The sequence below is a fragment of the Ictidomys tridecemlineatus genome, chromosome 6 (assembly GCF_052094955.1).
Source record: "Ictidomys tridecemlineatus isolate mIctTri1 chromosome 6, mIctTri1.hap1, whole genome shotgun sequence".
NCBI classification, from domain to species: domain Eukaryota; kingdom Metazoa; phylum Chordata; class Mammalia; order Rodentia; family Sciuridae; genus Ictidomys; species Ictidomys tridecemlineatus.
Window position 1 is genome coordinate 109,864,794 of NC_135482.1, and position 21,576 is coordinate 109,886,369.

General features: G+C 40.7%; 1 protein-coding gene and 2 pseudogenes across 3 annotated transcripts in view; 1 reads left to right on the plus strand and 2 right to left on the minus strand.

Moving 5' to 3' along the window:
* Positions 1 to 535: 535 nt before the first annotated feature.
* On the minus strand, positions 536 to 1,220 carry LOC120888577 (tetraspanin-31 pseudogene; annotated as a pseudogene).
* Positions 1,221 to 5,634: 4,414 nt separating this feature from the next.
* Positions 5,635 to 21,576, plus strand: part of Slc6a13 (solute carrier family 6 member 13) — a 39,607-nt gene continuing 23,665 nt past the window's right edge. The window contains exons 1-2 of one of the 3 annotated variants that reach the window (XM_005333963.5): positions 5,635 to 5,761; positions 8,463 to 8,669. In XM_005333963.5, coding sequence (XP_005334020.1) covers positions 8,468 to 8,669 — 202 coding nt within the window. In that variant the 5' untranslated portion in view covers positions 5,635 to 5,761; positions 8,463 to 8,467. Of the gene's footprint in view, positions 5,762 to 8,462; positions 8,670 to 9,957; positions 10,105 to 17,374; positions 17,395 to 21,576 lie in introns of those variants that run through there. The other 2 variants (XM_078015536.1, XM_078015537.1) reach the window with 2 other exon arrangements.
* Positions 20,052 to 20,982, minus strand: LOC101969044 (growth arrest-specific protein 7 pseudogene; annotated as a pseudogene).

Consider the following 21,576-nt stretch of genomic DNA (forward strand, 5'->3'; position numbering starts at 1 on the left):
CTCTGATTAGCTTTCCCACTAGGTGATTTGAAAAACCACTTGAAAAAAGGAACTTTCCTGCTCGTTCCTTAAGTTACATAGGGCCTATGCTGTCTATGGAGCCCTTGGACTGGAGGTTAAGGTGGCTTATGTTCACTAAGCTTTTCCAAACTGGGTCTTGCATATTATAAGGGTTTTTGGTTTTCTCCTTGATTTTATCCGATTTAGTCTTGGAGCCAGGCAAAGGCATGTTGAGGTAGTCCAGCATGTAGAAGAGTGAAAAAGGGAAACACCTGTGAATGACTCTACCCCACATCCATGCACTCCCAGGCTCTGTCTATATCCACCTGGAGAGACAAGGAGTTTTGCTCTTCCTTACTTCATCTTGCTCCAAAACATGTCAGGATATAAAGCCTAGTCACTCAATTAGCTTTAGGGAATGTGGCACAGGCCTTTCCTTTTTCTTAAACCAAAAGGTCTATAGGCCCTAGGTATTCCCAAAGGGAGGAATAAAAAGCTGAGAGAGAACAGGGAAAAGTCAGAAAGATCCATCGGCTCATAGAAAGGCACTGGGGTTGGTGTGAGGATCTTTCTGATTCTGAAATTTCATTGCCATCCCAAACACCAAGTCAAACTAAGGAATAATCCAACACTCGCTAGGATTTTCAGGGCTTCACCTGAATGCTTAAGAAATTTTTCTCTGCATATCTGGCATGTAGATCCCTTCTTCTTATAGATTGCATTGCAGAAAGGGTCGTCTTGGTACAGGGTTTAAAGTAAATTCAACAAGCCACAAGAGTCAAAACTTCTTTCCAGTTCATGCCTGGTTGTTGTTACTCCTGACCCACAAGAAGCACTGATGACATCTGTCATGTAGACCATGTTGAGAGTGCACAGCACATTCTTTTTTTTTTTTTAGTTGTAGGTGGACACAATACCTTTATTTTATTTTTATGTGGTGCTGAGGATCGAACCCAGTGCCTCATGCAAGCTGGGCAAGTGCTCTTCCTCGGATCCACAACCCCAGCTCCACACAGCACATTCTTGGAGCAGGCAAAGCCTCCTCAAACTATCTCCCCAGCTATGGGGACCCAAGTGGTCCCAAGGACTTGGGGGAAGGGCATAGGGGGACTGTCTTCAAGGACCCCCAACAGTTTCTGTCTCTCAAATTCTGATTCTTGTGTGATGTTGAACATGTCATTTAATTCTCTCCAAGTCATCTGTATGACTAAGATGGTCATAATAGTAAGACATAACCCAGTGAAACAATCTTAAGAACAACGACACCCTCAACCTTGAATTCTAAACTAATTTTGGACTTACAGAAAACTTGCAAAAATAATAGTTTCCATATATGCTTTATCCAGCTTTCCCTAATGTTAACATTTCATATAATCATAGTTGCACTATCAAAACTAGGATATTAATATTGGTAGAGTACCATTAAAGATCTTATTCATATTTCACCAGTTTTTACATGGATGCCCTTTCTATTCCACACTCCTGTCTACCATCTTATCTAGGATTCCATGTTGCCTTTAGTTGTTAATTTTCCTTAGTCTCCTGAAGTCCGAACAGATCCTCAGTTTTCCATTGCCATTCATAACTTGGACAATGAGAAACAATGATTAGTTATTTGCTGAATGTCCCTCACTTTGGGTTTGTCATGTTTTCTTATGATTGAACTGCATTTTTGGCAAGGATACCACATAAATGTTGCTGTATCCTTTGTACATCATATTACATGGTTAATGATATGGATCTTGATATGTCTTATCACTGGTGTTGTCTTATTACTAGGAATGTTGATCAGGTTTCTCTATTATAAAGTTATTATCTTTCCCTTTGTAGTTATTAATATCTTGGGAGAGATGCTTTGTAACTCTTACATTCTGTTCCTCCTCAAAAAATTCCCTGATTTTTAATATTCATTGGTGGATTTTATCTGCAACTATTGTTATAGCGCTGTTTATCTAATGGTGTTTTTTTTTAGTTTTATTTTTTATTCCACATTTATTAATTGGAATTCTGTAAGGAAGAGCTATCCTATTTTCCATCATTTATTTATTTAATTTATTATTTATGTTAGCATGTATTTTATTGAGTTATAGTTCAATACTATAATTATTCATTTTGTTGCTCAAATTGTTTCAGTTCTTCCAAGTCATAATTTTTTAGTTTATTCCGCTTGCTTCTTTCTTTTCTTTCAGTGTAATATTTGAAAAGGGATCTAAAAAGTTAACAGGTTCCTCACTTCTATTGTTAAAAAGAATTGTACCTTTTAATTTAAAGGTCTCCAAAGAATATAGCCACCACTTCCTTTACTGCCATTCCATCCTCCATTCCAGAGTTGAAATTGATGTTGCTTAGAAATGTTATTTTTGAAACAAGTTGTTCTTCTTTTAAAATTTATTTGTTCTTGTTCTATTCTTTGTGGACACAAAATATTTTTTAAGAGTGTATCAGGGCATACTGGCATTTAAATATGCCCAGGATCAATTTAATACAAACCAAGATCTCCCAGGCCTGCTTTTTCCATGGCTCACTTTGTTTCAAATAGATTATAGATTGCATTGCAGAAAGGGTCATCTTGGTACAGGGTTGTGAGGTTAAACGGGAGTCAAAACTTCTTTCCAGTTCATGCCTGGTTGTTGTTGCTCCTGACCCACAAGAAGCACGGATGACATCTGTCATGTAAGCCATGTTTAGGGAAGTACAGCCTTCAGTCATCCTCAACATCAATCTCTGATGGCAGTCTCTCTCTCTCTCTCTCTCTCTCTCTCTCTCTCTCTCTCTCTCTCTCTCTCTCTCTCTCTCTCTCTTTCTCTCTTTTGGTACCAAGGATTAAATTCAAGAGTATTTAACCACTACTACTGAGTCACATCCCAGCTCTATTTTTTATTTTGAGACAGGGTCTTGCTAAATTGCTTGGAGCCTCACCTAGTTACTGTTGCTGTTTGAACTTGGGATCCTCCTGCCTCTAGTCCCTGAGCCCCTGGGATGCAGCCTCTTAAGAACTCTTGAAGACTGATTCTGGTATTATCTATTTCCAGGTTTCTTGACCTTATACCCAGGAGACCAGAGGATGATAGAAACATGAGATAAATGCAAGGCTTATCCTGACTGATATGTGCTGAACCCCAGCCAGGCAGTGGTGAGGGTCTGTCACCAACACCTATCTACCAATGGTTCTCAAACTATTTCTTCTTTATTCTTTCATTTTGGTTAACCTAAGCAGGGAAAAATATCTATCATATTCATTTCACTCCATAGAGCAAAAGAAGAAATCATGGGTAACAAAAATTTGGAAAGAAACAAAATAACAATCAAAATAGTAATAAAGCAGAAGTTACATAAACACCAAAAGATAGGACTCAAGACCAACTCTAGATAACTCTGATGATGACTTGATTACTGGGAGTCTTTCCTGAAAGTTCCAATCACTTGCACACTGCCAACACCGAGGGTTGAGTAACATTGCCCAAGGCTATATGGTATTCTGGCGTCTTAAAGTAGTGAATTTGAGTCCTAAGTGAACTCCAAGTTTATAATGCTGAAGAGTTCAATTAGTAGGCCATTAGTAACTACCACTCGATGATAAGTAAAAACAGAAGTCAACAGCATTGGTATAAAGGTAAGCTTTTTCATCTTGAGTTTACAGCCCTTCTTAAAGAGCTCTTTTGGTCTTTTGCTTTATACAATTAATCAGAGAGATAGGTGGAAAGGGAAGGGAAGAGAAAAGGGACAGCTAAAACATAAGATCATGTTAAGCTGCATTGAAGCTCCAATGAAGGAATTATCCTGGCCTGCTTCCCTGCCCATCCCATACCCTATAGATGGGTCAGAAATCAAGAACCAGCTGGGTGTGGTGGCACTCGTTTGTAATCCCAGCAGTTTGGGGGGCTGAGGCAGGAGGATTGCAAGTTCAAAGCCAGCCTCAGCAATCTAGAAAGACCCTTAGAGCCTCTGCTTTTGCTTCCTTTTCACTGCTGTCTGTCATGGCAGTCATATTTCTATGACCTCATGCAGTCATCCACTGCGATCCCTCATCCTAACAGTCTGACCAGATCCCAGTTTTGCTCAGAGGTCTCGCTATTCCATTGGCTTCAAGAAGCATTTTCTGCTCAATAATTCCTCAAGCATCAATAATGGCTACTGCTTAGCAACTTGCTAATACTCATTATTTCCTGAAATGTCACACAATTTTTCAAGATAAGGAATATACTCCCCATTTTATAGATGAGAAAAAAAAAGACAGAGAAGTTGGATACCCCATAATAAAAACAAAACAAAACAAAAAGGAAGTTGGGTACCTTGCTTAAGACCCTGACTTACAAAGTGATAGAATCAGCTCTCAGGCCCTGTACTTGGCTGATGTGGAAGCCTAAGCAGTTTCCCATCCAAAGTTCAGCCCCATGCCTAGAAAATGATGCTTACTCTCTATGGTGGCTTCTTTGGGCCATTCCTGCCTAAAATTGAAGTTCCTGTGGTTAGCTCTGTCTACCTTATGCTTGCCACCAACTCCTTTTGGGACAGGATTTTGCTTTGGTTTTAAATCTTGGCACTTCCTTTTCTGTGTTTGTTTTTTTAAATATTAAAAAACTTTTCTTGGTGTAGATGGACAGAATACATTTTATTTATTTGTTTGTTTGTTTATTTATTTATTTGGTTCTGCTGAGGATCGAAGCCAGTGCCTCACACATGACAGGCAAGTACTCTGCCACTGAGCCCCAGCTCTAGCCCTATTTTTCAAAAACATTTTTTAAAAAATTCTATCATATAGGGGCTGGGGCTGTAGCCCAGAGGCAGAGTGCTTGCCTAGCATGCATGCACAAAGCCCTGGGTTTGATCCCCAGCACCACAGGAAAAAAACAAACAAAAAGAATTCTAGTATATATATATTGCCAGGTAGGAAGCTGAGGCAGGAGGATCTGAGTTCAAAGCCAGCTTCATCAACTTAGTTGATGAAAAGACCCTGTCTTTAAGTAAAATAAAAAGGTCTGGGGATGTGGCTCAGTGGTTGAGCACCCCTGGGTTCAATTCCAAGTGTCAAAAAGAAAAAAAAATTCTAGTACACGAAAATTGTAAAAATTCACACAATATACTAGCATTATTGTCATCTCTTGATCCCAATCTTACTCTGAATATAACTACTATTAACCATTGAGTGATTTTTTCCAACTTTTTCTATATGTATTTAAATGTGTGTGTGTATGTGTGTGTGTGTGTGTGTGTGTGTGTGTGTGTGTGTGTGCGTGTTTGGGAAGTTTTTGTGACTTTTCAGAGTTCTGTAGTTGGTGTATCTTTTTTCTAAATTATTCACCATTCCAGATTGTTAGATGCAAAATGGTAAGATAAACGTACTTTTAAATCAATCTGTGCTGTACCTGGCAAAATAAAAGCACCTATTCTTGAGTTGGGGAGGGGCGTGGAAGGCCAGATCCCTCTAGAGAGATTCCAAAGTCACTAAAAGGGGAGGGCATGTGAGCTACAGGGAAGAGACATGATGTGTGATGAGCTCACAAGCAACTGGCTTGACCTGCCAGGGTGTGCACACAGTCCCCAGGCTGTGAAATCACTCATGTGTGGATTGTCTGGTGGCCTAGGGGAGGGGAGAACAGGAGGGCGGGAGGCAGGAGGGCGGAATGTGGGCTGGGCCAAGTTTAGGATTACAAGTGCCACAGAGGCATTCTCCAGCCACACTTTAAATAGCCAGCACCTTCCCCTTCCCCCTAGATAATTCTTCTCCCCTGACTGGACTTCTGGCAGAAACTTCACTAAGGTTCGGATTATTTTCTTCTTTTTTTTTTTTCTGTTTCTGGGTCTCAGACTGCAGGTTGGTGGGATCCATAGAAACTATGACCAAAGGGCTTTTTGATCTTCTAGAAAATGTTTCTGACACTTAGGTGTGCATATGCAAAGACCGAATGCTATTTTCTTGATTTTCTGAAACCTGCATGGCTGATAACTTAAAAGGGATAATTTGAGTTGGAGAAAAAGAATACTAGAATGAGAGGAAATACATATGGGTTCAATTCCCAGAAAATGAAGGTTTAATTCTTTGTGAAATGAGAAAATGATCAACTCTTCAACAGAATTGAGAGAAACTAAATTTTTTTTTAAAAGAGAGCCTGATATTTTACTGCATGAAGAAGTATCTCCTTATTTAATCCTTATACCTACATAGGTCACATCATTCCCACTTCTGCAGATGAGCAGACTAAGGCTGAGTTATTCATTAACTTCTCTGAAGCCAGGCAGTGGTGTGAGAAAAAACTAAGAGTTGAAACCAGGCTCCTCTGATTCTATGCTCATGTCCTTTCAACTGTAGCATGCTACCACTGAGGAAAACTATACTGAGGCCAGGGGAAGGGACTACTGTTTCTCCTAGGGCCTGGGAAGGTGAAGAAGTAAAGGGAGATGGCTTTCTACCACTGGAAGACATCTGTCAGGGAGGCCCAGAATCAGCACAAGGCTTTTGCCAACTGTTTCAAAAGGACTGAGGAACTCTCTTAGGGACAGTTGCTGGAATTTCTCCTTCTTAGCCCACAAATAATCTTGAAGCCCATTCCTAATTTATCAAATGAGCAAATGTATGTTGTGTTCCCTGACTTCCTCACTGACATTTTGGATCCCTTGGGTAGCTCAACTGGGGAGGAAAAGGCTGAGCAGAGCTGTGGCCTGAAGGAGCTCCTGCTGAGAAAGTTCTGTTAACATGAACTCTTTTTTGAGGCTTATGAAAAAGTCCACCTGTCCACTTCTCTACTGAAGGAACCAATGTATCAAATCAGGGTCAGGAAGTAATTAGAAGACACATCAGACATGCTGATGAACCTAGGCAGCCAGTGTAATTCAAGATATGTAATTGGAAAAGCGGGAGGGACAGAGTGGGTTCAAGTCTTAGCTGTGCAATTGGCTAGCTATGTGGCAACAGTCACATTATTCTCCCTCCCTTCCTCTCTCTCTCTCTCTCTACTAGGGATTGAACCCAGGGGGTGCTTAACCCATTGAGCCACATCCCCATCCCTTTTTATTTTTTATTTTGAGATCTTCCTAAGTTGTTCAGGGCCTTGCTAAGTTGCTGAGACTGGCTTTGAACTGGCCATTCTCCTTCCTCAGCCTACCAAGTTGCTGGGATTACAGGTGTGTGCCACTGTGCTTGGCACATTTAACTTCTCTGAGCAACTTCCTTATTTATAAAGTGGCAGTAATAATACTTACATCTCAGGTTGTTGAATGAAATTACTATTCAGTGAAAAGCATCCTTATTTAATCCTTACAACTATGCATGTCACATCATTCCCACTTTCACAGATGAGTAGACTAAGGCTGAGTTATTAATTAACTTTTCTGAAGCCAGGCAGTGGTATGAGACTAAAAACTAAAGGTTGAAACCAGGCTCCCCAGGCTCTATGACCTTTCAATTATAGCATGCTACCCCGAGAAATAGGTAAAGTGCCTAATCCATAGTAATTGCTCAATAAAGTGAGTCATATCCAATCTTATCCTTGATCCCAATAGCAATCTAGAGCATTTTGGGCAGTGTAAATTTAGAACTATGACTCTTTATTCATTTTTGCTGTCTTCTCTACTGTAACAGATTCCTACATTTGTCATCATGAAAACAAAACAAAAATAAGTCCTTAGTTTATCTTTCAGAGAGAAACGGAGGAATCGGCACCTAGATAGCTCAGCTTATCTTATTCACAGTCACTGGTCTCACTCAATAAAACATATTATTTGATGAAAGTATAAAATATAAGCAAAATATTACTATAATCCAGCCCCTAAGAGACAAACATTTTTGTGTATATCCTAATCTTTCAATTCATGTAAATACTTTATAAAATATTTGTCAAAAATAATTATATTATATATACTGTTGTTTTTACTTCATATAGTATAAATACCACTTTGGTTCAATATTCTTTTTTTGCAGCAAAGTCTTTAATAACTATAGTTTGTTGTATATATCTATCGATTTATTAACCCATCTGCCCATTTTTGAACATTTACATACTTTATAAATTTTTTTGCTGTTACAGAAAATAAACATAATACCAAATCTTTTTCCCACAGTCACAAATCAGTGGCTTTGAGGGTATGTAAAATCTCATCTTTTCAATGGTTCCCAGAATATAGAGTAAAAAAACTGAAGCACAATCTGATCCAGCTGAGGCCAAGGCTAGGTGGTGGGGAGAACTGAAATATCCAGAGGCTGTGATTCCTTCTGTGCTCCAAAGTCTAAACCTGAGAGAGCCTGTGTGGGGGAAGAAGAAGCTCTCCTTCAGTATCAGTGCTTGTTTGATAAAATGGGAAAGGAATATAATATCTCAGTAGCAGTTACCTAGTTCTACCAATGAGAGATGCTAAGGAGGACATGGGTCTACTTCCAATTTATGCTCTTGGACATTTTCTGGTGCAGAGAGGAGGCTTTCCTTTTGGGGTTCCCAACAGTAACAGAGCACCCACTTGTTTTCCAGGTGGGATGGATAGCAAGGTCTCAGGCACAACCAGTAATGGAGAGACAAAACCTGTGTATCCAGTCATGGAAAAAGCGGAGGAAGATGGCACCCTGGAGCGAGGGCACTGGAACAACAAGATGGAGTTTGTGCTGTCAGTGGCTGGGGAGATCGTTGGCTTAGGCAACGTCTGGAGGTTTCCCTATCTCTGCTACAAAAATGGGGGAGGTGAGAGCCACTGCACCACCCCACCCACTCCCAGAAGGAGGATGATTCAATTTCCTGCATTCCCTGCCCCTCTGGGGAGTCCCATAGGTGCATAGAATGCTGGAATTGGAAGGACCCTGAGAGGTCATTGAGGACACTCTGCAGGGAACAGACCTAGAAAAGTTATGTGAATGTTCTAGGGCTCTTTTATTATAGCATGGCCCTCATAGAAGTATGAAGACAGGCTTGGAACCAGATGGATCAGGGTGTGGATTCTGGCTGTGTTACTTATTCTCTGTGTGATCTTGGGCAATTGCTTCAGCTCTCAGAACCTCAAATGGCTGCTACAGTAAATACCTGCTTTTCAAGGTTATTGTAAGGACTAGAATTAATGTACGCACAGTGCTTAATAAATAGTAGCTACCTTGATGATGATGTTGATACCAAACTGACCTGTGGTCTTGAGATTCCTCAGTCTTGGCCTTGTCTCTTTCCCCCTACTCAGCTGGTATCATAACATTCCTGAAGCTCAACTGCCACTAGTGCATAACCTTTGACCTTAGAGGCTTTTAAAAAATTTTCTCACTACAAACGTGTGTGTGCGTGTGTGTGTGTGTGTGTGTGTGTGTGTGTGTGTGTGTGTGTTGGATCTTCACTGACTTCCATTGCATCCTCTTGGAGTAGCTCTGCCATCCCCACAGCAGTGGAGGTCATTCTGCTACTGCTAACTTTCAGGGAACCTCACCCCATTCCTGTGGGAAGCCCCACAGGGATTTCCCAGGTATGTAAGAGTTTTGGATAATCAGTGTGGGATAGTTGGTGTGTAAAACTTACAGGAAGGGGTTGGGAATTCTGGATCTGGTTTTATAGAGGGGCTGCAGCCTACAGGAGCCGGCATTTCACAGGCCACAAGGATTCGAGGGTACGGGACCGAAACACCTACCCTTTCTCAGGGGAGGAGGGGCCTCCAAACCCATCACGCTTGATGGTCCCAGTGATTTTAGAGAAAGAAAGCACCATTCCAGAGTGGAGGTGGAAGGTCTGAGGGAGAACACAGGAGATATGTTCTGGATCCCTAGTCTTATTCCCAGGTTTGTGGCAATTCGGGATTGACCCTGGGATTGAAAGTTAACTTGTATTTTTCCAGAGTGGTGGGAATGAGCTAAAATGTCCTTTCTCCACAGGAATTTCTGGCCAGTGGCCTGAAATCACAGGACTTTGTTCAGTCGGCATTGTGAGGGAAGGAGGGAGGTCTTCCAACTTCTTCTGTAGCCCTGGACACTCCCCATGTTTGTTGAGGAATTTGGGCCAGAGCACCTTCCCTTTAGAGAATTTAGTGGAAGGATGAGGTTGGCCCAGGGCACACGCAGAAGTTGGTGACCAAGCTGGGCACTGGGACTCGGTATCTGGAACTTAATAACCAGCTTAGCGCCTCACGTGGCAGAAAGATTAGGAGGTGAGCAGCTTTCCCCAAGCCTCTCTGGAATTGGGTAAGGATTGGCCCTGGGAATTAGTAGAAATGGCATGAAGAGATGGGAAATAGTGATGTACAGGTTTAAAGCAAAACCACTAAGCTGAAGAAGGGGCAGTAAAAGGGAGCAGTGACAGGAGCAGCTTCATTTGTCTGGAAACTTTTGGGTCCAAGTTCTGCAAAAGGGTTTCATGGAAAGTTTGTGTAGACCTGAGAATACGTTGGCTCTGTCTTGTATTGAAATTCAGGCACAGGAAGAAAAGATTACCTAGGGCCCTTGGTTTCTCATGTGGGTGCCTGTGTGGGGAGGTGGAGGCAGGCAGTAGGGTGGCTGCTGAGGCTTCTTCCTTCCATGAATAGAGCCTGTCTTCCACACACTGATCCCAACAGATAGTTGAGACATTTTTAGGGGTCCTCAGATTAGTCAAGTTCTTTATTTAACCCTTAGGCAACCTCTCACAATTTTATCCCCTGATCCAGCATGAGGTCTTAGCACGCCTCCTCTCTATTTGCTGGTGGATGACAGCAACTGGAGAGGAGTGTTATGAGGACTTTGGAGCTACAGGCTAATGCCCAAGTTTGCTCAGAAGGGCATGAGTCATCCAGGGCCATTGGGTGAATTAATGAAAAGTTTCCTTTGCCAAAGATTGATCAAAATATGTATGGTCATTAAAGGAAAATTACACCTGCCTATTTTTCTGATTTTTTATGTTCCTTTTAGTTACCAATTAACTCCCCTCATCTCCCAAGGAAAACAATCTTCCACAGAGGATGGACCCAAGCACTTCAACATGTCATCTTTTTGTCAAAGAAGAGACCAAGGCCTCTTCCCTAAAGAGTCTTTTGCTGCTGATTTGGGGAAGGAGTGTTCAGAGAATGGACACCATCAGATTGGTTTGACCCCTTTACTCCTGGTTTAGTGATTTTATTGAAATTCATGGTTCCTAGATTGTGGCTTGGGTTCAGGGGATGACGGGGATGTTCTGAGCAAGTCCTGGAGAAAGATGCTGGGATATTCCATGGATGTAGCAAGCCCAGCTAACGTATCCTATCAGCTTGCTTCTGAGATCTTGAACTAACAGATTCACACGATCACTTTTGTACTCGGAGGAACTTTATTAGTAATAGTATTTGTTCAGTGAGAAGGTCAGGGATGAAAAAGTCCCCCAAAGCAAGTTTTAGTTCCACACTAAACATACAAGTGATGTCTTCTTTGGTTTCTTTCAGCTTTAACATTTGATAGATCTAATTTGAAATGAGTTCCAGAGCAGGGAAGAAGCTGAGGCAAGAGAGAGAAAAGAATGGGTGAACAGTTGAAAAGTATAGCTGAAAAACGGGGAGACTGAGAGAGTACTATAATGAAGCCCATCTCAGACAAAAAGCAAACAGTGGGATTTTCAGGGACACGGCTGGAGGATGCCCGCCTCATTCATCTCCTAGGTAAACACTCCCCCAGAGTCCAGGACCTGTGGCCCATTTATCCCCACACGCCTGCCTGGCCCTAAAGGCTTTCTGAGGTCTTCAGTCTGTACTTGGATCAGCACAAAACTAACCAAGCCCTGACTTTCACAGTCATTAAACAACAAATATTCCCTGAGGCAGGAATTGTTCTAGGGGATACATCTATAAACAACAGACCCAGGCCCAGCCCTTGGAGCTTACATAATAGAGGAGGGAGACAGGAAATAAACAATAAGCAAAGTAAATAAGTAAAATAGACATTCTATCAGAAGTCAAAGAGTGCTATGGGAAAAGAACAAAAAGAGTGAGATAAAAGGGATCAGAAGTGTGGGTGTGGGTGGTGGAAATTTTAAAAAGCTTGGTTGTGGGCGGGGAAGCTTCATTGAGAGTGTCTGGGCAAAGCCTGGCCAGGAGTGAGAGAGTTGGCCTTAGGATGCAGGGGGTGAAAGTTTTCAGACAAAGGAAAATAAAGGTTTAATGGTCTTAAAGAAGAGGTTGAAGGTCTTGTTTGAGAAGCCCCAAAGAGGCCAGGGAGCCTGGAGCAGGAGGAGTGAATAGGAGGTGCCATTGGGAAGTAAGTGGAGTGTGGGGTGCATACCAGGTAGGGCCTTGCTGGCCATTGTCAGCCTTTGGCCTTTAGCTGGGACCTCTTCAGCAGAATACCTGGGGCCATGACCTGGCCATGTGAGGCCGCAGCAGAATGAGTGACAACTAGACTTCTCAGAAATAGACATCTTAGAGGGGAAGGGCAGTAATAAAATGAATCTTAGCTCTAGACTATAAAGAAATAGAGGAGAAGATGAATAGGGGCAGCAATGTAAAGAGGACAAAGTGAAAACCATTAGCCTTGATGCTGTTTATAGATACCAAAGAATAAAGAGAAGGGAGACTTTTCTTCTTAGAGAAGCAATAGTTGATATTTTAGCAGTACTTGACAATTGTTACCATTTTTAGTGGATTATTCAGTGACCACTATTGGTCAGGCTAATGTTGATTCTAGCACATAAACATTCAAGTAGGCTCGCTGTTTTGTTGCTCATGTAGGATATCAGTTTTATCTTTAAAAAGTACCTAGGACATTGCAGTGATACTCCTTTTGAGAAGGGTAGCCAGCTGAACAATTCCTTCCTAGGATGGGAATGTGGTCTGTCCTATGTCATGGGGGGAAAAGCCAGCACATTTTAGAATTTTGATGAGATTAGCTTGGTGATAAGAGAGTACAGGTAAAGTGAACTCCATTTGCCATCTCCAGGACTAACTACATCTTTTGATGGTGAAACCTGAGGGAATGAAAGACAAAAAATGCGCTTCAGGGCTCCCTGATCTGCAGTGGATCCCTCTTAGGCTCCATCCCGCCCCTGGTCCCTTCTATACTTCTAGAGCCAATAGCTCTTCCTAGCAGGTGTGGACTCTGTTCCTTGTGGCAGGCTGCCCTGATGCTGAATGAGGCAGAGGAGGAGGGGAGCGGGGCTGACCATGGGACCAGGCAGTTAAACATTGTCTTGGTTTATTGGGAAAGAGCAGCCAGCAGAGATGTGAGCAAGGGCTTGAGATGAGCTGATAAGTCTTTCTGGAGGGATTAGGTCTCTCAGTGAATATGTTCATATCAGCTACTGGGTTCTGTCTTCCCTAATTTCTCCCTCTTATCCAATACATCTTAGATTGATTTATGGACTTATTAGGATGAAGTGTTTACAACCTTTATTTCTTTGCCCAGTAATCAAGTGCCCCCTGGGTATCTGAATCATGGATGTGTAGACTACAAACTAGAGATTTGGAAGGAGACTTAGAAGATGAAGAATTTGAGAAGTCTGTTTCCCTTTAACTTAATATAAACTATAAATATATAAAATATATTTAAAGTGTATAATTTGTTAAATTTTGACGTACATATGTACTCATAGAACCACGGCCACAATAAAAATAATGAACATATCCATCACCCTCAGAAGTTTTTTCCTCTCTCTTTCTAACCCCTTCCTCCCACCACCACCCACTGCTATGGCATCCCAATGCAACCACTGATTTGTTTTCTATCATCACACATTAGTTTGTTTTGCTTGGAATTTTGTATAAATGTAATCATTAACTGTGTACTTTTCTTTATTTGGTTTCTCTTGCTCAGCATAATCCTTTTGAGATCCATCCATAGTTTCTTTGTGACAGTAGTTCATCCCTTGCTTTTGAGACTTCTTTATATATTTGAGGCACAGTCTTTTAGCAAATGTATCTTTTAAAAGATTTTAAAAGCAAATACTTTTACTCATTCTGAGTCGTGTATTATTTATTTATTTAGGTACTGGGGAGTGAGTCCAGGGGCCTTTAGCCACTGAGCCACATTCCCAGCCCTTTATCGTTTTTTATTTAAAGACAGCGTCTCCCTGAGTTGCTTAGGGCCTCATTATGTTGCTGAGGCTGGCTTTGAACTCGTGATCCTCCTGTCTCAGCTGGGATTACAGGCATGTGCCACCACACTTGGCCAAATTTTTCCTTTTCTTGATAGTCTTTTCAAGAGCAGTTCTTCTAAGTTTTCATGATTTTTCATGAGGTCCATTTTATCACTGTTCTTTTATGAACTACTTTTGGTGTCATGTTAAAAAAAAATCTTTGTCCAACTTATATTTCATTCTAAAAGTTTTACAGTTTAAGGTTTTATATTTTGGTCTGTGATTTATTTTGAATTGATTTCTGTAGTACAGTGAAGCTGTGGATTGAAGTTTTGTTTTGTTATATGGATGTTTGCTTGTCCCCGCACCATTTGTTGAAAAGGTTATCCTCTTTTCATTGAATTCCTTTATGTCTTTGTGAAAAATAAATTGTCTCTATATGTGTGAGCCTGAGGTTGAGCTCTCTTTTGTGCCATTTATCTCTTTGTTTAATACCAATAACATATCATCTTAATTTCTGAAGCTTTATAATAATATAAATACTAAAGTTGAATTAAGACTATAATTTCTTCTTTTTCAAAGTTGTTTGGCTAGAATTTTAGAATTGTTTTGTCAATTTCTATCAGAAAGCCCACTCAGATTATGATATAGATCAATTTAGGAAGAAATGACATGTTAATGATAATAATTGACTCTTCTGAACCATGAACGTGATATGTCATTCCATTTATTTAGGTCTTTAATTTTTCTTAGCAATGTTTTGTAGCTGTGACTGCACACATCTTTTATGACTTTTGTCAGATTTATTAAATTTTTCATATTTTTGATGCTGTTGTGAATGTGTTATTTCTGAACTTGTGATTTTTTTCTAATATATAAGAGTACAATTGATTTTTGTATTCTGATCTTGTAATCCTGCAGCCTTACTGAATTCACTTATTGGCGAATTAGTAGGTTTATTTTTTTCACATTCCAGAAGATTTTCAGCCTATAATATCATGTCATCTACAAATAAAGCAGTTTTATTTTTTCTTTTTCAATCTGAATAGCTTTTAGTTCTTTATCTTGTCTTATTTCCCTAACTAAAGTCTTTGGCACAGTGTTGAATACAAGTGGTAAAAATAGACACCTTTCTGGGTATGTTGGCGTACATATGCAATCCCAGTGATTCAAGGCAGAAGCAGGAGAATCACAAGTTCAAGACCAGCCTCAACAACTTAGTAAAAGCCTGTCTCCAAATACAAAATAAAAAGGACTGGGGATGTGGCTCAGATGTAAAGCACTCCTGGGTTTAATCCCTAGTACAAATGAAAAAGACACCCTTGTCTTTTTCTGTCTTAGCAGTTTTTCAATATTAAGCATGCTATTGTTGAAGGGAATTATCTTTTATTCATTTGCTGAGAGTTTTTTTTTTAATCAGGAATGACTGTTGTATTCAAATACTTTTTATTCATCTATATAATGATCATATGATTCTTTCTTTTTAATTTGTTAATATGAAAAATTACATTGATTTGTTTGTTTGTTTTTTTGTGGTGTTGGGGATTGGACCATACTAGGCAAGCACTTCATTACTGAGCTACACCCCAGGCCTACATAAATTTTAAAAAAATGTTAAACCTATCTTATTTTCCTCTGATAAACTCCATTATGTAATATATTGTCCTTTTTACATACTTTTTTAGATTTGATTTGCTAGTATTAGATGTAAAATTTTTGGTTCTATGTTCACGAAATATATTGGTCTTTATTTTCTTTTCCTTTACTGTCTCAGTCTGCTTTTGTTATCTATAATAATGTTGGCTTCATAGAATGAGCTGGAAAGCTTTCCTTCCTGCTTCCCCAATGTTCTAAAACAGCTTAACAGTTTTTGTAGAATTGGAATTATTTCTTTGTTTGGAAAATTCAACAGTGAAGTCATTTGGGCCTACAATTGTCTTCATGTTTTTTACTCCCTCCCCCAACAAAATCAATTTCTTTAATTGTTACACAGCAATTCAGACTGAGGTTGTTTCTTATTGAGTGAGCTTTGGTAGTTTGTGTTTTTCAAGGAATTTGTCTACTTTACCTAAATTGTTGCAGTTATTGGCATAAAGTTGTTTATGCATGTTGTTCATATTATCCTTTTAATATCCATAGAATCTGTATTGGTGACGTAACTCTCAATTGTCAGACTGGTAATTTATGTCATCTCAGACTTTATAAACTGTATTTTTTTAAGGATTCAGCTTTTGGTTTATTGATTTTCTCTATTATTTTCTATTTTATTGATTTTCACTATTTCCTCTGACTTATTTTGGGTTTCATTTGTCCTTATTTTTCTCACTTCTTAAGGTGGAAGCTGAGGTAATTGATTTGAAATTTGTCTTCTTTTGTAGAAATAGTCATTTAATACTATAATTTTCTCTGTAAATCTGCTTTAGCAGCATCTACAAATTTGGATATGTTGTGTTTTATTTAATTCCACTTGAGATACTTTCTTCTTTTGGGGGGTCAGGGGTGGTAACCAGGGATTGAACTCAAGGGCACTCAACTACTGAGCCACATCCCCAGGCCTATTTTGTATTTTATTTAGAGACAGAGTCTCACTGAATTGCTTAGTGCCTCGCTTTTGCTGAGGCTGGCTTTGAACTTACAATCCTCCTGCCTCAGCCTCCTGAGCTACTGGGCTTACAGGCATGCACCACCACACTTAGCCCACTCAAAATATTTTCTAATTTCTCTTTTCATTTTTTATTCGACCCTTGTGTTATTTAGAAGTGTGTTACATAATTTCTAAATACGTGGAAAGTTTCTGAGGTATTTGTCTTATTGATTTTTTAAAATAATATTATTATATTTTTTATACCTTTATTTGATTTGATTTATATTTATATGTGCTGAGGATTGAACCCAGTGCCTCATGCATGCTCTGCAGGTGCTCTACCACTGAGCTACAATCCTAGCCCCTGTCTTATCCATTTCTAATTTAGTCAGAGAACATACTTTGTATGACTTGAATCCTTTTTACCTTGTTGAGATTTGTTTTGTGGAGTAGGATGTGGTCTATCTTGGTAAGTATTTCATGTACACTTGAAAATAATTTATATTCTACTGTTGTTGGCTAGAATGTTCTGCAAATGTTGTGTAAGTCAATTTGGTTGATACGGTTTTCAAATCGTTTATATTCATATTGATTTTTTGTCTCCTTGTATATGTAAAATATCGAGAGGAGGATATTAAAATCTTTGACTTTGATGAGTAAATTATTTCTCCTTGCAGTTCTATTAGTGATTGCTTCATGTATTTTAAAGTTCTGTTTTTAGGAGAATGTGAGTTTAAGACATGATGTCCTCTTGATGAATTGACTCCTTTGTCATTACCGAGATGACCTTCTTTACCCCTGGCAATATTCTTTGTTCTGAAATTACTTCATGTGATAATTAAGGTAAACATTCCATCTTTCTTTTGATTATTATTAGCATGACATATCTTCTTTTTTTGGAGGAGGGTACTGGGGATTTAACCGAGGGGATCTTTACCACTGAACCACATCCCCACCCCTTTTTGAGACAGGGTGTTACTAAATTGCTGAGGCTGTCTTGAACTTGCAATCCTCCTGCTTCAGCCTCCTGACTTGCTAGGATTACAGGCTTGAGCCGACACATCCAGCTAGCATGATAAATCTTTTATTGTTTGTTTGTTTTTGTGGTGCTAGGAATTGAACCCAGGGCCTTGTGCATTCTAGGCAAGCACTCTGCCAACTGAGCTATCTCCCCATCCTTGATTAATATTTTTATATCCTTTTACTTTTAACCTCTTCATGTCTTTCTTATTTGAAGTGCATTTTTTAGGCAGCATATAGTTGAGTCTTGCTAGTTTTTTAAAAAAATCAATCTAACAATCTCTTTTAACTGTGATATTTAGGCCATTTACATTTAATACAGTTATCTATATGATTAGGTTTAAATCCATCATCTTTTCCACATTTTATATTTGTCCTATTCATTCTTCTTTGTTCTTCTCCTATTTTCCTTTCTTTGTTCATTCTTTCTTTCCTGCCTTCTTTTAGATTAATTGGATTTTTAAAATACTCCATTATTAGGCTTATTAGTCAAACTTCTTTGTTGTATTACTTTAGACTTTGTAGTATACATCTTTAACTTATCACAGTTTATCTTCAAATTATATTGTACCACTTTATATATAAGAACTTTATACTACAACTAAATTTCTATCCTTTTGACCTCTTGTTACACATTTTATTTTTTCATATGTTATAAGCTAGATTTGGGCTTCCATTATTGTTATTTTTGCTAAACTAGTCAATTATCTTTTTTTTTTTTTTTTTTGGTACTGGGGGTTGAACTCACTGAGCCACATCCTTAACCCTATTTTGTATTTTATTTAGAGACAGGGTCTCACTAATTGCTTAGTGACTTGCTTTTGTTGAGGCTGGCTTTGAACTTGCAATCCTCAGGCCTCAGCCTCCAGAGCCATTGGACTTACAGGCGTGTGAAACTGCACCCAGCTAAGAAATTCTGATTCAGTGGAAGAGATGCAGAATGATTCAAGATTAATATCCATTATTAACATGTAAAACTGAGGGAAAGATCAGTGAATTGTGCTTGTAGAATTCTGACCCCATGGGAGATGGAAGGGTCAAGTCCAAAGTCGCTAATGGGAGAGATGAAGAAATACTGACTCTGAAAGCGTGAGTTTCTGGCTAGAATCTATTCCTTGCTCACTGTGTCTTCTTTTCCCTCTCTCAGCCCCCTTAGGCTGATTCTCTAGGTTAATGTGGTGGAGATCATGTTTGTTATAATAGGGAAAGGAAGTGTCAGGCTGAACCCAGTGCTGAAAAGCTTCCTGGGTCACACTTGGCTCAGGCTTCTCCAGGGAAGATGGACAGAGGGAAGAGAGGTGCTGGCACCAAGTAGGGGCTTGGCACAGGGCTCTGGAAAGTTCAGAGGAGCTGGAGGCCCAGGTGGCAGGACATGCCTGGGTAGCAGTGAGCTCCTATGGCCACAAGAGTCTGCACTGCCCATACAAGGGACAGCAGCCCAAACCCTATCATGCATGAGCAGATGGAGCCATATGGGGGATGACAAAGACTTGCCCTAACCTGTCTCCCATGTGGGACTGACCCAGCCCTATTAAGCCCATGGCAGGCAGCCTGGGAGAATGGGGGTCAGGGGAGCCCAGTGTTGGACAGCATACCATGGTAGACAGACCCCATCTGGTTTTTGATTCATCTCCATTCATTCAGCTGTGAGCTTTTGTATATGCACACAGCTGAATGAAGTCCTGCTGACTGAGAACTTTGGAAAGATCCCTCTGGCGAGACAGGGCAGGGGTGGCAGGGTGGGGGTGGGACTGCCTTGAGAAAGCAGCTGAGGAATGGATGGATTGGGATTTCCAGAGCCTTCAAAGATGATGCCTAGTCTGATAGGAACCGTGATTCAATGCTCTGATTTGGGATTAATTTGTCGAATGAGGTCGTTCCATCCTGACCTCTGTAGGCAGGGTTAGTCTGGGAAGACAGGCCTTCCCAAGACCCACAGGGATGGAAAGTGGCCAAGAAAAGCTAGATTTGGGCTTCCAGAATGCAAGGAGAAAAATAGAGAGAGAGGGCTGTAAAGGTTACTAGGTGCAGGCTGAGCTGATGACACCTTCTATTCATGATTCTGATCCTGATATTGGCTTTGAGGCAGAAATGGCCCTTTCCTGATCTTTCAAAGCCCCACAGATAAGGGGACCAGCTGGAGGATGGGCCTTGGGCATCCAGAGGCACAAGTGTGACGGCCACCCCTATGGAACTCAGCAGGGACCACAAAGTTCCAGCCTCAGTTTGTTTTCAGAGCAACAAGCATGGCTTGGGGTTTGGGGGGGCTTCAGTCTTGGACAAGGGCAGGGTTGCAGGTCTGTTTTCTTGGCCTGGGAACATTTGGGATCCCCTTCTGGAATCATTAGTTCTTTCCTCTCTCCCCAGTGAACAGGAGAATGGGTGGGAGGGCAACTTCACCCAGCAGGAGCCACTACCTCCTCTCTGTGGGACCCCCAACCCGTCTCCTGGGCAGGACCCCTGGGGCCGCACAGGTGTGTTTAGATCTCCATGTCTGCAGGGTGAATGTTCCCTATTTTGTGCTCTCTGACCCACAGCTCTCTGTCTTTGGCCAGGTCTACTTTTTGAAGCAGTTGGTCCACATGCTCAACTGTGCTTTGGTTGAACATGTCCGTCTCATGCTGCAGCTGTGTGTATTGGCACAGATGTTGCCAGATCATCTCCACCCTCTCCACCTCCAGCTGCTCCAGCTTCAAAGTGGTGGTCACCATCTCTTCAAACCACTTGGACTGGGCCTGGCATGAGGTCAACGCCAGCCTGTGTGGACTTCTCCGTGTCTTCTTGAAGTCCTCCTCTGTCTTGTTGCTCAGCTTGATCTCCAGCTGCTGAGCCTTCATCTCCAGGTCTCTCTGCCACTCTGTGAGGGCGTTCTGGGCCTTCTGACGCATAGCGACAGGCGAGTTGCTTGTGGGGGTCAGCAATATGGTGGTCATACTTTTTCATGTCTTTCTCGAAGTTCTCATGAAAGTTCATTAGGGGCTTCTCCATTTCACTGTGAAGCTTGGCAGAGAACTTGAGATAAACTTCGGCTTTACCTGCCAGGCTCTGCTTCACCTGGGCCCATACTTCTCCCAGGGAGCCTTCCTCCTATGCAGCCAAGGAATTCTGAGAGAGCTTAGCCAAGTTCTTTGCATGTTCTTCTTCAAACTTTGTCCTCTCTTGGACAAATTCAGACATTTTTTTCTGCATTTGTTCGCCTTTCATTTGCTTTTGGAGTACCAGTTGGAACCCAGCCACAGTGCCGTCGCTTTGGTGGTCCTTCTTATCAGCCCAGAAGTAGTCACGGTAGCTCCACTCTGTTGGCTTTAGCAGTTGCTGTTCAGGCATGGTGTCTGGGTGAGGGAATGGCACACAATTTATCATCTCTGTGTGGTCAACTTTATTTTCAAGATTATATATTTTTGTCTTCATTGCCTGAGGTTCTGTCTTCCAAGTGGCCGCATCTGTTGGTGATACTTTCCATTGAATTTTTTATTTGGTTTTTTGAGTCCTTCATTTCAAGGATTTCTTCTTGATTTCTTTTCAGGATCTCTATCTCTTTATTGAAGTGATCTTTCACTTCCTAAAACATATCTCTGATTTCACTCCTTATATACTCATTCAATAAGTTAAGGAGCAGTTTTACTAAGTAGATTCTGAACTCCTTCTCTGATATTTCTTCTACTGTTTTTTCAACAGATTCTATGATTGGAGCATTTTGGTTTATTTGGAGCACTTTATTCCCTTGTTTTTTCACGTTGTTTGTGGTCTTCCCATCTAGCCATGGATCTGAGGCAGAGCAGTTTCTACTCTGTAGACTTTAGTGCCCCTAAAGGTTTCCAGTACCTTGCCAATCCAGGTTTCAGTTTCTGTAGGCTCTGCCATGCTGTAGTCCCAAGATGGCTCCTGGATCATGGACGATGGTTAAAGTCTGGTAGACAGTGAAGGATAGGGACAATAGGCCCCAGGGAGGGAACTTCCCTTCCTCTCTTTCATGTCTTTAACTTTTAAAAACATATGCAATAG